This window comes from Malaclemys terrapin, chromosome 8 (assembly GCF_027887155.1).
Source record: "Malaclemys terrapin pileata isolate rMalTer1 chromosome 8, rMalTer1.hap1, whole genome shotgun sequence".
Lineage (NCBI taxonomy): Eukaryota > Metazoa > Chordata > Testudines > Emydidae > Malaclemys > Malaclemys terrapin.
In genome coordinates, this window is record NC_071512.1 from 85,145,322 (window position 1) to 85,163,486 (window position 18,165).

The 18,165-nt window shown below is 42.8% G+C and overlaps 1 protein-coding gene across 3 annotated transcripts in view; it reads right to left on the bottom strand.

Moving 5' to 3' along the window:
* Positions 1 to 1,949: 1,949 nt before the first annotated feature.
* The window catches only part of PTGFR (prostaglandin F receptor), a 36,358-nt gene continuing 20,142 nt past the window's right edge, over positions 1,950 to 18,165 (bottom strand). For all 3 annotated transcript variants that reach the window (XM_054036447.1, XM_054036446.1, XM_054036448.1), the window contains exon 3: positions 1,950 to 6,782. In XM_054036447.1, coding sequence (XP_053892422.1) covers positions 6,477 to 6,782 — 306 coding nt within the window. In that variant the 3' untranslated portion in view covers positions 1,950 to 6,476. The remainder of the gene's footprint in view (positions 6,783 to 18,165) is intronic.

The window sequence follows — 18,165 nt, forward strand, 5'->3', positions numbered from 1 at the left end:
GCTGTGCTATTAGATTTTACAACATTCCCTTTTATTTAAAAGTAATTGCAATTTAGAATGTAACTCATTTATCCCAAATATAGCAGACTTAGGTAGGACCTGAGTGATCTATTAATTATGAAAAAGAAAATAAAGCCTTTTAATGAAGTGAGAATGTGGAATCTCAGGCATAAAATGAAAAAGTAGGAGGAAAATATAACAGGAATTAAAAATACTCAACTGACAGGAAGATGCAGCAAACAGCAGCCAGTTGCTAAATGACCACCGTAGGGCTCCAGCTGTTTGCCTCTGACAGATTTAAAGGACTAACACCCTCCCCCCTCCAAAAGGTGTTCTGGTAATCAAAAAGATTGCAGGAGAGGGGGGAAGACTTAGATGGAGCAGACATTTATGGCATTGGTGGGCATGCAATAACCTATGAAGCAGTGTCTTGTAAACTCCTTGAGAGGGGAATATTTTATGCTTAGCAGCTCTCTCCCAGCTTCCTTCCCCCTCCAACACTCTGGGCCTGGCCACTAAATTGCACAGACTTGAGCTCCAGAGGCAGGTATGCAATGAAAGGATGTTACAGCATATTTACCTTTACCCTTCAAGTAACCACCAATACCCCTTTCCACTTTTTTTTTTTTTTTTTTGCAACATAGCTTTCCTCCCCATCTGTATTATGACTCCTGCAAACTAGAAATATGTACCCTTTCCTCCTCATATAGAAAGCTGGCTAGCGCTATCTATCCATGCTTCGGTAGATACAATATAGTCTCTCATTTGAGGCACCTGCATAACCTTGATCACTGCTAATGGGCTGTCCATATGCATGCTTAACTCCAGCACACACGGTGTGTTCTGATAACTCAGCTACCACTGAAAATTGTTTACACAAAGGTAGGATTAACTGCATTTTGTTTTTTAACTGACATATCAATGTATTACTACTGTGCAATTCTGGCATCTGAAGTATACATTCAAATTCTTATTGCAAGTGTGTATTGCAATTTTATCACTTTATTATCCTCCACAGGAGTAATAGTTAAGGACTCTCTCAAAAATATGAAATGCTGCTGCTAACATTTATTTGCACCAGTCCCTTATTTCCATCCCTGTAGAATAAGGAATCTTCATGCATACCACTTCAGAACTTTGCACTGCCAGTATTTAAGATTGGCCAAGTTTCAAATATTCCATTCTTGGGCAGTAACACCGTTCTGTTCCAAACGAAAGGACTGTTCCTCCCAGCCACAGTCGCACAACTGGGAGTTGGAAGATCTTACCAAAGTGAGAACAGAGAGCTTTGTTCTTTTTTTTGCTGTTGTTGTTGTTAGATTGATGGAGTTTAAATAAAATGGGTCTTACCATGTCCTCCCACCCTATTCCATCCTGGACAAAACAAAACAGTAACAGTAAAAGATGTATTTAAGTCAAAAACCTCAGTTAGTGGAGCTTGCAGAGGCAGGGCTATATTTTAGGCTATACAGTCTGCAGACGTTTAATTACAGGTGCTTGAATAAAAATCCCACTTATTCTGCCTGTCTCCTCTGAAGATGAATTTCCTTGAAGGTCCAAGCTCTGCCCCGTAGAAGGCCCAATTCTGTGGGGCGATAGCTGGGTGCTTCCGGAAATATGCTGAACCCTATCAACTCCAGGGGGAATTGCATCTTGCAAGACTAGGACATCAGAGCCAGATCCTGCCTGCCTTACTTACAGCAGTTCCCCCACTTACTTCTATGGGGCTAGTTGTGAAATTAACGTGAACAAGGATTCAGCTTTAATTATTCAAAGCACACTGCTACCAAAACTGAAATTTACTGACTGTCAAGAACCCAATATGCCTCTCGTGATGAAGGGGTATGATTAAAAGCTGTAATCAATTATTTGTCAGTATTTTAGGTTTTTTATTATCATTGTAAAATATCATTACTCTCAAGACATTGTTTTAATAAGTTTAATGAGGCTCTACAATTTACATTCAATAGATAGCAATACACAGAATATATGAAAACACATATACATATAAAGTTAAACTTTTTTACAATTCAGCCAGTATGAAAGTACACAAGATATATTTATTCACAACACATGGACTGCAACTATGCTTCATTCACTTGTCAAGTATCTCAGTCTAACATTATTCTGCAGCCAATGAAGCAAAATTCCCACCCCAAAAGGATTAACAACTTATTTATGTTACTAGACACATTTACAACAGGTTGTGTACAGTAAGGAGGCCACATTCAACACTAAATCATACTTACATTCATTTCAATGCAACCACATGGGGAGGGTCAGCACTGATTCTGGACCAACAATTTGCCAAAGTAGAACAGTTATATGAAGTGAAGTAGATGAAGTTAACACTATTGTTTTCCACCCAGAAGCAACTCTTTCCTGCTTAGAAACTCTACCACCATTTTGGTATTAACACAGTACAGTCACAAAATCAAAGCTTCTTCTCCCTTACTCTTCTCTTGTTTGTAGAAGGAAATGAATAAGCATGATCAGTTATGTTACAATGATAGACTAATAAGTGCTTATTAAGTGCTTTTTTGTCTTTGATGGATTATGTGCATTGGTTAGTAATCCTCTCTGTATCCATGACAGTCACATGTCTTTTGCTGAAAAATGTGAGAAAGGATACACCTTTCAATCACCTGACAGAGTTTATTATTTTTGCACTACACTCAACCACTTCTTACAACGTATTTCATCCAGCCTAGGATAACACTGGGGACTGCAGTTGTAGATTCTTCTCCTATGGATCATATTCAGTAGATACTGCATAGCAATGCTACCATTCATGTCAATCTCGTCAAGAAAGCCTGCCTATTACATAATAATGTCACAGGTTGACTGCACAATCCTGTGTGAATTCCCACAGTCTCCACAGGCCTGATCCTATTCTCATTGAAGTCAAGGGGAATTTTGCCACTGACTTCAATGGGGGGGAGGATGATACCCTTAAGAGTATAAACTGAATGTCTAACTAGTGTTAGTACAATGACTTCTAAAATACTCAACTGATACTTGGCACGTAATAATCTGCAACTAGTAGCATTACTTAAATGACATAGGAATGTAGATTACTGTACTTTTTATTTTCATAATATTGAACAAATGACATTCAGACAGTTGGAACTGAAATTTACATTGTACTTTGATATCAAATGAGTGATCAACAATAAACATACAGGCTATATATAAAAATGGGATGGTAAAATTAATTGTGAAGGGCCCTTTTGCAAGGTGCTGGGGTACTCAACTTCCACTGTAGGCATTCAGCACTTCAGCCTTGGATCCTAAGTTTGCAAAGAAAGGCACAGATACACCTGCAAAAATTGAGAGTACTCCTTGCTCCCACAAACCACACCTACATTTGCTCACATAGGTGCTCATTTTGTTCATGCAAATTCTTGTTTGCATGCAAAAGCATAGGCCTCTGCAGATAAAACAGGCATACTGTATATGTATTTTTGCAGATGCATCTGTGGCACCTTTCCAGAAATGTGTTACTGTTTTTTGATCAACTCTATTCTTTACATAGGCTCACATGGGTTTAGGTCTAAATTTGTTTGCTACTGACCTCAATGGGAGTACTCATATGAGTAAGAGTTACAGGATTGGGCCCATACTTTTCAACTGTCCTGAGAAACTACATGCCAAGTTTGAGTGTGGTATAAACAAACGAATTATAAACCTACATGAGTTTAAAACTGCCTGATAGGTCTGATAATGTAATTGTAAACAGAAACAGTCATTGAGGGATCCATTCTTGACCCTATGCTACTTAACATTTTTATCAATGACCTGGAAGAAAACAAAATCATTACTGATCAAATTTGCAGACGACATAAAGATTGGGAGCGTGGTAAATAACGAAGAGGACAGGTCACTGATACAGAGTGATCTGGATCACTTGATAAACCGGTGCAAGCAAACAGGCATTTTAACATGGCAAAGTGTAAAGTCATACAGTACATCTCAGAACAAAGAACATAGGCCATACTTATAAGATGGGGGACTATCTGGGGAAGCAGTGAATCTGAAAAGGACCGAGGGGTCATAGCAGATAATCAGCTGAACACAAACTCCCAGGGCAACACTGTTGCCACAAGTGCTAATGAGATCCTTAAAAGTATAAGCAGAGGAACATCAAGTAGAGAGGTTATATTACCTCTGTATTTGGCACTGGTGCAGTCGCTACTGGAATACTGTATCCAGTTTGGTGTCCACATTTCAAGAAGGCTGTTGAAATATTGGAGAGGATTCAAAGAAAAGCCATGAGGATGATTAACGGATTGGAAAACATGTCTTATAGAAAATGACTGTAGGAGCTAATCAAAGAGAAGGGACAGGATGATACAGAGGGCTCTTCAATCTGTCATACAAAAGTATAAGAAGATCCAATGTCTGAAAGTTGAAACTAGAACAAATTTAGACTAGAAATTATATACTAATGGTAATTAGCTATCAGAATAACTTACCAAGAGTTGTGGTGGATTCTCTATTACTGCACATTTTTAAATCAAGATTGTATGTTTTTTTTTAAAGATATGTTCTTGTTTAACCATAGCTATTGGATTTGAAGCAGGAATTAATTCAGAGAAGTCCTATGTTATGTATGAGGTCAGACTAGATGATCATAGTTATCCCTTCCGACCAGGGCCGGCTCTAGGTTTTTTGCTGCCCCAAGCAAAAAAAATTTTGGCTGCCCACCCCCGCCAGCCCTGGGCTCTCTCCCCCCCCCCCCCCCAACTGCACCCTCCTGCCGCCCCAGCCCTGGGTCACTGGTAACTCACTCCCAGGGCGAGTCATTCAGCAGGAATTTTGGATGTGCACAGAACACTGACAGGATTGGCTCCCATATGGTTACAGAACTGCAGTAAAGTGAAACAATTTTCAGCTTGTGTGATTGAAGGATATCTGGATGCATATTATAAGACTGTCCTACATAAATGAGGAAAAGTTGAGGTGCCTTTATTATTCTTTTGTTCCACTCTTTCTCTCTATGGGGAATTTGCCAATGCAATGTCATTGTCTTCCTTTTAAACAAATAAAACTAAAAAAAAAAAAAAAAAAGCAATGGCTGTTGAAAATAGCAATTCCAGTCCTAATAACCACTGGGAAGCATTTCTTGCTCAATTTATTCTACTTTTTCTACAGCAAGTTACAGTGGATCAGTATATTTGATTTGGGAGAAATGAAGTAACAACTGCCCAAATTGAGCTTGAGTACTCCTGAATTTTGAGGGTGTTCAAATCTGGAAGGCAGGTGCTAGATTCCCTTTCTGAATATTAGCTAAATCTGGAAAAGAAAAGTCAATTTCTGCTTCCATGGCTCAGAAGTGTAAATCCTCCTACGTGCCTGGTACTGTATCTAAAGCTGCCCAGGTCCTAGTAGAGCCTCCCCTCCCTTACTTTTCATTTTAAATTCTAGTGGGATCCACGTACCTCCCTTGCTAGGCTTCAGATAGAGAGGTGCACTGTCCATTTAGTCCACCCAATTCTTTCTTTGGGGGAGAGCCCAGGGCTGGGGCGGCAGGAGATTCGGGTGGGGGGAGAGCCCAGGGCTGGGGTAGCAGTGGGGTGCAGGTGGGGGCCAGAGCTGGGGCAGCGGGGGTGTGGGCAGGGGAGAGTCCAGGGCTGGGGCAACACGGGGTGCGGGGAGAGCCTAGGGCTGGGATGGGGGCGGCAAAAAACCTAGAGCTGGCTTTGTCCCTACCATTCACAGCAAGCTGCAGCATGAGGTTTCAGTTCCACACTCCTTCCCCCACCCTTTCCTGTTAATTGCGGCCGAGGAAATGCTGGGAAATGTAGTTCTTTCCCTGCTCCAGGGCTGGCTCTATAGGCAGGGAGCTAATCACGGAACTACAGCTCCCAGGGCCCCCTGTTGGTTCTCAGCTCCCATGCTGGATTCTTGTGCCCCTGCAAATTTGCCGCCCCAAGCAACTGCTTGCTGGTGCCTAGAGACGGCCCTGCTTCTGACCTTAAAAAGCTATGAAGACACTTAACTACCGAGGTGCCACTATATAACAAAAGATTACTTTCTCTATTACCAACCAAAAAGTTCTTTCCTCTCCTCACGTATTCCTTGAGCCTAGTGTTGGTGACCATCTGTACTCACGACACCCAGCTTAACAGTTTCTGCCATTGTGCTCTGTAGTCAGCAGATGATTGTGTTTTTGCTGCTGCAGGCACGGTGATGTGGCGCTAACTCCACTCTGAAATCTGTCTTGTCTGATTAAACCCCATTTCTGAAGGACACTTCTTTCACCCAAAAGTGTTTTGAACGTGATCACAGTTACTCAAGTGCACATCTTGGAATAGCAATATCAAACTGGTAAACAATAAGACCAAACCACTCACAATCTGAAACAAATACCAAACCACTTACCCTCATATTACCACAAAGACTAACAAATTTGAAGGTGTTCCCAGGGTATGATCATTACACTCCCATTATTTCTTCATACGCCGTGTTTGATTTTATTGCCCTGTCGAGCTGAATGGCTGTTGATTTATTTGTTTGGAACTAACTGGTGACTCAGAAATTGCTGCAACCTTTAAAGAATTCTTGATGGAGCTAAGTTCCCACATATGCAAGTTCATGATGTGCATTCCACAGCATCTCCTAGCAATCTTGTAGAGGGTTTTCAGGACAGCTTTCCTTAGAAGAATGTATACCCAGGGATCTAATATTTGATTCCACGTTGCCATTCGGAGAACAACAAGTATTGTTTCACAGGTTTCCATTGAACGATCTGCATTTATTCCAATATTGGCCATTGTCACCTGGAAAATTGAATATTTTTAATTAAATATTAGAAAACCATTTTAAAACAGCATGCAAGTGACTGAAGTTATTATTTCAAATTACTCTCTCTAAGCATTATCTGATAATCCTCCCACAGACTAATGCTGAATAACAAAATAATGCTTTGTATGAATATAGCACATTTCAATCCAGAAAAATCCCAAAATGATCTTATAAACAATATCTATGTTTAATGGAGGTAATCAGAAAATTTCCAGCAGAGCACTGTTTCAATAAAATTTGCTAATTTGGCAAAAATCAGATCGTTTTGCAAAGACAGCCCAATTTTGCTGAAGTTCCAACAGAACCCAGGCAAGGTTCAGTACCTTGGCTAGCTTTCTGCCAGTGAGGCCACCTGGCTTCTTGGCAAACCCCGCCTCCTCTCCCTCCCGCCCCCCCCCCCCCCCCACCTCCCCGAGAACTGCCCTGGAACGCCATTCCCTTTTGCAGAGAATTTCTGGTTTTCATTCCCAATTGGAATGGAACTAGATTTCAAACAACCAAAATCCTCTATAAAATAGAATTACCTTTCTCTGCACAGTTCTAATGGTTAGCTACTAAAATGCAACCACCCCTGCTACAAAATAGGGAGGAGTAGATATAGTGGCCAATGATACCGAGGTAAATCTTTGGTCATACAAAATATGCCATGGGTTCTCTAGATGTAGATTTTCATTTATACGGATATTGGCCATTTTCACTTGGGAAATTTTTACACATAGACCTAGCCTCTCACATTTTGAAAATATAAATCTGTCTAGAGAGCACAAGACCTTTGTTTTCTAAACATTAAACTGCAATGGAATGCAACTAAACTAACTCAAAGACAAAGGGTTGAGCTGCCTCTGCCAAGATTCAAACCAGCGGATCCTAAGAGCCTATATATATTGCAAACCTGATGCTTAGGCCAATAATCCATCCCCTCTTGCTAACGAACACTCAGAGGATTTCATTCATTCTCAGAAGCACTGGGAGTAAATTACACCTGTATTCCAGCGTTACTGCTACTGCCTGCCCTTGTAGTTCCCTCACAGGAAGGCAGCTTTCATTTCCAGATGCCATTCAACAGGAACATTTCTGACAGGGGAAGCCTGGGAGAGACACAGATTCAATGCATCTGAAAGGCACCATGACCAGGCCCTCTTCATGGCTGGCCTCACCCACTTTCTGGGCTGCTGTGGGTAGCTTTGACACACCACTCAATAAGCAAAGGCTGACAGAGTCTTGTGCCACTGAGACATCTGTCTCTCCATGTAGGCTCTCTGCCACCAGGGACTTGCAACCTGGGTTCCTCTGGCTGAGTGAGTCTGCTGGGGAATGTTAAATTGTCTCTTTAGATTAATAACATTAAAAGCATCAGACATTTTTAGTAGGAGTACAAGGTCCAAATTCTATCAGACTCAAAAAGGATGCAGCACTATTGGGTACCAGTTCCAAAGCCCATAAAGTGAGTTAGAGAAGTAATTAGGAAACAAGATACTTTATAACTGACACTGCAACTACATTGATCTATTAGGTGTTGTAAGGATAGGTCAGTCTGTTCAAGTGCTAGTCTGGCATTTGTACAAACAGGGAATATAAAAAAAGAAAAGGAAAAAAAGAAGAGTGAGCGAGGAAAGAAAACTACTGTTGAAGAAGCCAAATTGTTTATTTGACCTTTTTAAAATAACCTGTTGTATTCCCGACTCCTGAACCTGGTTTGCTGCGAAGAGGTAGAGCACTGCATCTGACTACAAGTTGAAGGGTGCAACAGAGAAGAACTTGAACTGTGACTGCATCTATTTGTATGAATGTTTCTGTATGAGCATGTGAAAGAGAGACCTGGAGGACCCATAGAGACTGTCTGAAAAAAAGCTGGTAAGCTTGGCAGGAAGATGGCTGGGAATTGGTATGAAAGTGAGGAATGTCTGAGTGCCATGCCAGTATAAACAGCTTTAAGACAGCTTCTCTGAACCTGCTTTCCACTCTACAGTCATTGGGCACATTCCTCTCTGACATCAACAGTCAATTGAAACTTGGAGGACTCTTATGGCTTCTGCATGGGATCTATTCTCATGAAAGCTTTTCATTTTATTTATTAGAAGCATAATTCTGGAAACCACACACACACACACACACCACGAAAAGCTTATGCTCCCAATACTTCTGTTAATCTTAAAGGTGCCACAGGACCCTCTCTTCCTTTTTACAGATTCAGACTAACACGGCTACCCCTCTGATACTTGACACACACACCACTTACTCATTCCATAAAACTAGTCTACAGCAAAAGGAAGCACAAGAAAAAGTAGCAGAATTAGAGCTAAAACAATGGTATAAATAATTGAAAAAGCAGAAATCATATAAGTGTGTCTATTTTATTCACTATATGATTTTTAAATACAGATTTATAGTTTTCAAACATACTTCGAGGTCTCTTATTTACATGTACTTTCTAAAAATCCATCTGTTATTGTTCAAATTTGGATTCTGCAATTTTAGGCAATCCAAATTGGAATTCTGTACATTTTGGGGAAAGGGATTGCATAGCTTTCCAAGAAACAGAATTTCTCTATTTTGATTTTTATTAAAGCTGTGTATTATTTTTTTCTTCCAAGCACATAGTGAATTTTAGAATATTACTCTATAAAACTTCTATGATTCTTTTCCATTCTAGTGTTAATCACTTTTAAGGAGGATCAATTTTCCATTATTTATAGTGCTGAAATAGGGAAATAATATTTACTTTAATAGTGGATTTATTCCTTTGTATCATTTTAAGATCAGAAAAAGATATCTAAATTGGATACATAATTTTTATGGTTTACATTATTTGGTAAGGTGTAACTGCTAGGACAGTTAATCTACAAGTTTGGGCTGTGCAAAAAATGGACATATGCAAACTCTCAAATAAAAATTGTTATGTATATACTCCACAAAGTGCTGAAAGCTTTGGAATCCTTACATAGAACATGTCGAGATAAAGAGATATCCAAAAATTTTCATAACTATAAAACTTTGCTTCACAACCATGTTATTTAAAATATTTTCTACATAGCGTTCCAGCTTATGTTCAGTGAATGAAAGAGAAAATAACATTTTCTGATTGGTCTACATTACGAGTTTAGGTCGACTTTAGCAGCGTTAAATCGAATTAAGCCTGGACATGTCCACACAACGAAGCCCTTTTTTTTCGACTTGAAGGGCCCTTTAAACCGGTTTTTTTACTCCACCTCCGAGGGGATTAGCGCTAAAATCGGCCTTTGAGGGTCGGATTTGGGGTAGTGTGGACGGAATTCGACGTTATTGGCCTCCGGGAGCTATCCCACAGTGCTTCATTGTGACCGCTCTGGACAGCACTCTCAACTCAGATGCACTGACCAGGTAGACAGGAAAAGCCCGGCAAACTTTTGAATTTCATTTCCTGTTTGTCCAGTGTGGAGAGCACAGGTGACCACGCAGAACTCATCAGCACAGGTAACCATGATAGAGTCCGAGGATCGCAAAAGAGCTCCAGCCTGGACAGAACGGGAGGTACGGGATCTGCTCGCCATATGGGGAGACGAATCAGTGCTAGCTGAACTCCGTAGCAGTAAACAAAATAGTAAAATATTAGAAAAGGTCTCAAAGGCCATGAAGGATAGAGGCCATAACAGGGACGCACAGCAGTGCCGCATGAAAATTAAGGAGCTAAGGCAAGCCTACCACAAAGCCAGAGAGGCAAACGGAAGGTCCGGGGCAGAGCCACAAACATGCTGCTTCTACGCGGAGCTGCATGCCATGCTAGGGGGTGTAGCCACCATACCCCAACCGTGTGCTTTGACTCCGTCAATGGAGAAACACACAACAAGGAAGCTGGTTCGGGGTACGAGGAAGATGATGATGAAGACAATGAAGAGAGCTCACAGCAAGGAAGCGGAGAAACCGGTTTCCCCAACAGCCAGGATATGTTTATCACCTTGGACGTTTAAAAGTGCGCTGGCGCAGCTTACTGACTCGCTCAGACCTCAGCGAAAAGAATATCCCCATTGTTATTGCCGCTTGCTGTGCGCTCCACAATATCTATGAGAGTAAGGGGGAGACATTTATGGCGGGGTGGGAGGTTGAGGCAAATCGCCTGGCCGCTGATTACGCGCAGCCAGACATCAGGGCGCCCTCATTTCCCATACCAAGGACCCGTTGGGTTGGCCATTTAAAATGGGTTTGCAATGTAAAAGGAGGGGCTGGGGTTTCCGGGTTAACATGCGGCACAAACCCAACTACCCACCGCCCACACACACACCCAATTCTCTGGGATGATCACTTCACCCCTCCCCCGTAATGGGTGTGGGAGGAGGGAAGGAAAAGGACACACTGCAGTTTAAAACTTTAAAAATTTAGCACTTATTGAAAGCCAGCCTTCCGATGCTCGGGCAATCATCTGGGGTTGTAATGTGAACAGCAAAATTTAACGTGGAAAAAGTGTACCCATTGTTCTCTAAAATGTGTCTTTTTTAACCACCTCTCCCTTCTCCTTCACCAGCTACAAATGTTTCTCCTTCGCAGAGGCTAGCGAAGATTAGAAGGAGAAAACGGCAGACTCGGGATATGTTCATGGAGCTCTAGATGTCCTCCCACGTTGAAAGAGCACAGCAGAATGCGTGCAGGCAGTCAATGTCAGAGTGCAAAAAAGCACAATATGAACGAGAGGAGAGATGGTGGGATGAATCACGGGCTGAACAGAGAAAGTGGCGGGCTGAAGATGATAGGTGGCGTCAGCTTGCAAACAGAAGGCAAGAGTCGATGCTTCGGCTGCTGGAGCATCAAACTGATATGCTCCAGCGTATGGTTGAGCTTTTTCACGTTAAATTTTGCTGTTCACATTACACAGCACATGTGCTTTCATTACAAGGTCGCATTTTTCCTCTTATATTGAGGGCCTGACGGTTTGGTGTGAGAGATCACGGTCTCTGCTCCTGCTGCCGCTACAGCCCCTGTGTAACCAACAGCCCTCCTCCCCAAGTCCCATTGCCTCCTCACCCAGACACCCAAGAACATGGTGGGGGGGCCTCCGGCCACCCAGTCACTCCAACCCCAGATGATTGCCCGAGCATCGGAAGGTTGGCTTTCAATAAGTGTTAAATTTTTAAAGTTTTAAACTGCAGTGTGTCCTTTTCCTTCCTTCCTCCCACACCCATCCCGGGCTACCTTGGCAATTATCCCCTTAGTTGTGTAAGGAATTAATAAAGAATGCATGAATGAGAAGTAACAATGACTTTATTGCCTCTGCAAGCGGTGCTCGAAGGGGGAAGGGGAGGGTGGTTGGTTTACAGGGAAGTAGAGTAAACCGGGGTGGAGGGGGGGCAGAGGGTTCATCAAGGAGAAACAAACACAAGTTTCACACTGTAGCCTGGCCAGTCACAAAACTGGTTTTCAAAGTTTCTCTGATGCGCACCGCGCCCTGCTGTACTCTTCTAACCGCCCTGGCGTCTGGCTGCGCGTAATCAGCAGCCAGGCGATTTGCCTCAACCCGCCATAAATGTCTCCCCCTTACTCTCATAGATATTGTAGAGCACACAGCAAGCAGCAATAACAATGGGGATATTCTTTTCGCTGAGGTCTGAGCGAGTCAGTAAGCTGCGCCAGCGCACTTTTAAACATCCAAATGCACATTCCACCACCATTCGGCACTTGCTCAGCCTGTAGTTGAACAGGTCCTGACTACTGTCCAGGCTGCCTGTGTACGGCTTCATGAGCCATGGCATTAAGGGGTAGGCTGGGTCCCCAAGGATCACGATAGGCATTTCAACACCCCCAACGGTTATTTTCTGGTCCGGGAAGAAAGTCCCTTCCTCCAGCTTTCGAAAAAGACCAGAGTGCCTGAAGATGCGAGCATCATGTACCTTTCCCGGCCATCCCAGGTTGATGTTGGTGAAACGTCCCTTGTGATCCACCAGGGCTTGCAGCAGCACTGACAAGTACCACTTGCGGTTTATGTACTCGGTGGCTTGGTACTCCGGTGCCAAAATAGGGATATGGGTTCCGTCTATCACCCCACCACAGTTTGGGAATCCCATTGCAGCAAAGCCACCCACTATGGCCTGCACGTTTCCCAGAGTCACTACCCTTGATATCACCAGGTCTTTGATTGCCCTGGCAACTTGGATCACAGCAGCCCCCACAGTAGATTTGCCCACTCCAAATTGATTCCCGACTGACCGGTAGCTGTCTGGTGTTGCAAGCTTCCACAGGGCTATCGCCACTCGCTTCTCAACTGTGAGGGCTGCTCTCATCCTGGTATTCTGGCGCTTCAGGGCAGGGGAAAGCAAGTCACAAAGTTCTATGAACGTGCCCTTACGCATGCGAAAGTTTCGCAGCCACTGAGAATCGTCCCACACCTGCAACATGATGCAGTCCCACCAGTCTGTGCTTGTTTCCCGGGCCCAGAATCGGCGTTCCACGCCATGAACCTGCCCCAGTAACACCATGATTTGCACATTGCTGGGGCCCGTACTTTGTGAGCGGTCTATGTCCATGTCAATTTCCTCATCACTCTCGTCGCCGCGCTGCAATTGCCTCCTCGGCTGGTCCTGGTTTTGCTTTGGCATGTCCTGGCTCTGCATATACTCCAGGACAATGCGCGTGGTGTTCATAGTGCTCATAATTGCCACGGTCATCTGAGTGGGCTCCATGATCCCAGTGCTATGGCATCTGGTCTGAAAAAAGGCGCGAAACTGACTGAGCGAGGGAGGGGCGACTGACGACATGGCGTACAGGTACAGGGAATTAAAAGCAACAAAGGTGGCTGTGCATCAGGGAGAAACACAAACAACTGTCACACAGAATGGCCCCCCCAAAGATTGAACTCAAAACCCTGGGTTTAGCAAGCCGTTGATTTCACGGAGGGAGGGGGGAAGCAAATGAATACAGAACAAATCTGGTCCATCTATTTTTTACATCTTAAGCTGGCAGCAGACGGTGCAGCACGACTGATAGCCATCGGCATCTTCTGGGTGCTTGGCAGAAAATGATGTACTACGATTGATAGCCATCATCATCAAGAATCAGATGCCCAGAGCGGAAAGTTTGGTGCAATATTTCTTAGAGGAATCTGCTAAAGAACTTTCCCGGGTGCCTCTGATTCAACTCACTGAGGAGTACGACGACGACGGATACTAATCGTAATACACCATCCACTGCCAAAAGGCAAGGAGCTGCTGTGTGTAGCAATGCAGTACCACATCTGCCAGCACCCAGATGACATACGGTGACTGTGAGCTGAGCTGAGCTGAGCAGGCTCCATGCTTGCCGTGGTATGTTGTCTGCACAGGTAACCCAGGTAAAAAGGCGCGAATCGATTGTCTGCCGTTGCTCTGACGCCAGGGGAGGGGCTTGACGACATGTACCCAGAACCCCCCGTGACACTGTTTTTGCATCATCAGGCACTGGGATCTCAACCCAGAATTCCAATGGGCGGCGGAGACTGCGGGATAGCTACCCACAGTGCAACGCTCCGGAAGTCGACACTAGCCTCGGTACTGTGGACGCGGTCCGCCGACTTAATGCACTTAGAACATTTTATGTGGGGACACACACAATCGACTGTATAAAACCGATATCTATAAAACCGGCTTCTATAAATTCGACCTAATTTCGTAGTGTAGACATACCCTTAGTCATACGTTTGGACTCTGATCCCACTTAAAAGTAGTATAAGAAAGGAATAACTCCATTGAAATCATTGGAGTAACACTGACATAAAACCAGTCAGATCAGAATCTAACCATGCAAGCATGCAAATTGCTACTGCCAAATGCAAGACTACCAAAGATTCTGGAAATCAGGTTCACAGAAACCAGTGATGGAAAATGCCTAGCAGGTAATTAAGTCTATTCTCTTACCAATACCAAATTATTCTACAATCTGTTTGGGGAAGAAGAAGAAAAAGACTCTGTTCTGACCTCTAAACACCTACATATAATGTTCTATAAGATACCCTCCCCTGTATGGGAGGATAAGAGTTAATAGTCTGTTCAGACACAATAATTCAGGATTCATTTTATTAACTCAACTGGGTGCCTAGACACTATTATGATAAGTACATGATAAATTAGATATGCTTTTGGTGCTTTGTCCAGTCTAGTTAGGGTGACCAGATAGCAAGTGTGAAAAATTGGGACGGGGTGGGGGGTAATAGGAGCCCATATAAAAAAAAGCCCCAAATATCAGGACTGTCCCTATAAAAATCGGGACATCTGGTCACCCTAAGTCTCGTTTTAAATGTGCCCGGTAACAGAGCTCCCATTACTTTCCTTGGAAGATTATTTCAATTTCATAGATCTCACCAAAAGGAAAGGATCTTTGATACTTAGCCTAAATTTTTCTTCTCTTTCAAAATATTTATTTTTTATTTGTATTACCATAGTGCCTCTTACTTTATCTCATTACTAGATAGTGGAAATTTGTATTTGCAAATAATTTGTACTATACAGTTGACAGACATAACATTGTTAAATACCACAGCTATGCCCATTACTCCTTGATCATGTTAAATAATCCCTTCCCCTCCTTACTAGTATTTGCACTAGACATGCACAAATGCATTTCCAAACCCACTAGAACTTTATCATTTCAGTATTAGGAAGAGAACTTGATTTGCTAATCAGTAAGCATCATGTACATTTATTACATGAAGAGTTCATGATGATTTGTGGGATTATCATAAGCAGAAACAGATTCCCTAAAGATAAACATAATATTCCAATAATTCACTGCTTCAGACTTGGTTGTCTCACCTCCTCCAACCAGCAACCAAACCCAATAGAGACCTTTTCTTTCTTTTTTGACAAGTCCAAGATCCTCGGCCACGTACCCCGATTGAAGCTTGAGGATGGGGAGGAGGGGAAATCTTCCCAGCCTCTTTCTCCATTAGACCACTTCCAATTGTGCAGGCTATCCCCATACTTAACTATGGTTATCTCTGAAGAGGCACAATTGCCTACTAACTTCCACTGCTCTTTGAGAAGCAAGTTGTTTTCTCCCATCTTCTTTTATCAGGAAGCCAGCAGTGAAAGCCAATGCCACCTTCCAAATCCAAGTAAGGCCCTTCTGGTGGCTAGCCCATCCACAGTCTGAGCTAAGTGGGCCCAGGAAAACACTCCTTCTATACCTGCTATTCCAGCCTCTTAAGCACTATGAGGCAGCCATCTTGCACTGGGCTAACTGAAACAAACCATCCACAAATCCTATCATAGGTGGCATTACCGTAAGTATTTCAGCCCCATAGTATTTAAACAGCCAGAGCAGCAAGCCTGGGAGAAGTGTGTCTCCGTCATGTTGTTGCTTCCTGCCCCAGAACAGCCTCCGTTATGGTGAGAGGCAGGGGGCCCCTTTGTTAGATCCTCAGAGAAAAGGTGCAGGAAGAGCCAGATAACTGGGGGAGGCCACTTGCATACTCATCCCCGATCCCCAACCTCAGAAAACAAAGGTGAGAAGGGAGAGCCCAGGTTCTGTTGGAGGAGGTTGGCACAGATGAACAACCTGAGAATTCCCTGCCCATGAAACTAAGAATATGTGGAACTAAGGAACTTAATACTGCAGAGCAAGGGGATAATCTATAGTGAGTAGCAGTTCCACCTCTTCTTCCTATGTTAGGTTTCACAAAACGCAGCCTCATTTTTCAACACCCAACATGCTTGGTGAAAAAAGTTTAAAACATTTCCCTCAACAGCTATAAATCCCCCCTCATTTCAACTTGACATCCTTCAGAGCTCTGCAGAAGGTTAGTACCCCCATAGAGGCCTCCCCCAATGCAACTAAATTAGAAGGTGCCAAGATTCCACATCACGCTCCAAATATAAATATCACATAACTTGTGTTTCACTTCCAGTGGGATCTCGATGGCATGAGAACTAATAGGCTAAATGGCACAGCAGCTAGTCGCTTTCCTGTTCCTATTTAGAGACCTACAAACCAACAAGTCAAAACAAAAAGCACATTTCACAGCTAGTTACGAAACAGGACATACTGTGTTACTGGCTTTTGTACATTAAGCCTAAACACTCCAAACCCATCTCTCCCACACTGCTCCCTCCTGTGCTGCAAGAAACTGCATAAAAGCAGGCCACCAAGAGGATGGGTCTAGAAAGCAGAGCTGGCACTAGGCATAAGCAGACTAAGCAATTGCTTAGGGCCCAAGCAGGTCAAGAAAGCCCCCCTATTAATTATTAGCATATGTTGGGGGGGGCACACAAAAATATTCCTGCTTAGGGCCCCCACTGGGCTAGCACCAGCACTGACTTAGGATCCCACTTTCTATATGGAAATATAAGAATCTTATGGGTTGGAGCAACCTTTCCCCCCCAAACAGATTGTTAGGCTCCACGAGTTTTATATGTGCCCCTCAGTCCCCTTGAGGGGAGTCTTCATATACCTTACAGAGTTTGCAGAATTCTCTTCCCCCTCCCATAAGTTTCACCACAGACCGGTATAAGATCCTATCTGTAGAAATGCATGGTCTGACAAGCTTTAATATAGCTAAGAGAGTTGTGGCCGAATTACATATTATCATTAAATCACACACGGCGGTGACAATGTAGTGATGCATATCTCCCCAAAAACTTGTGGAAAAATAATCAGTCTGCATTTTATTCCTGCAAAAAGTTATTTAAAAATTTTGCTCTTCCGAAGTCTCAACAACTGACATTTATAAGAGGCCATGTACTGTACATAAAGCTGCAACAGTCAGTACAAGCTGACTAGAAGATTCAATTTTGTAGCATTTTATCAACAATGGAATTTTAAAGAAGTCATATACATCTTTTATCTACAATTTTATATTCTCTGAAACCTAGGAGTTATCAAAGAAGTGCTGACACCAACTTACCTATAGCACTGCTATAAAAGTGTCACAGCTTGTAAATGGAGAATGTAAGTTACTGTTGAGCCAAAACAGAGTCCATGCAATAATTACATTTTTATTTGATTTCTTATTTTATATTAGTCAATTAAAAAGCAAGGAGTTCCCAGAATAACATCACATGGTGCATGTACTTCTGCTGCCACTCCAATACACACACTTAGTTTTACACTGCACTATTTACAACAATATTTGGTCTAAAGTTTCTGTTTTTCCCTAATGATCTCTTCCTCTCTATTTTAAAAACTATGGGCCATATCCTCGTATAGTGTAGATGGGATGTGCTTTTTTACACTAACTGTGGATGTGGCCCTTGTAGTTAAATTAAAGCCAAGTGTGTGGCTTTTCTATAGAGCTGTGGATAAGAAAACTAACAGGAGAAAAGAAAATGTTGCACCTGTTTTATTGTTTGTTTGTTTTTAAAAAGTGAAAGTGAAGTCAGTAGAACTATTTGTATGAGTAAAGATTACTCACAGGAGTAAGGG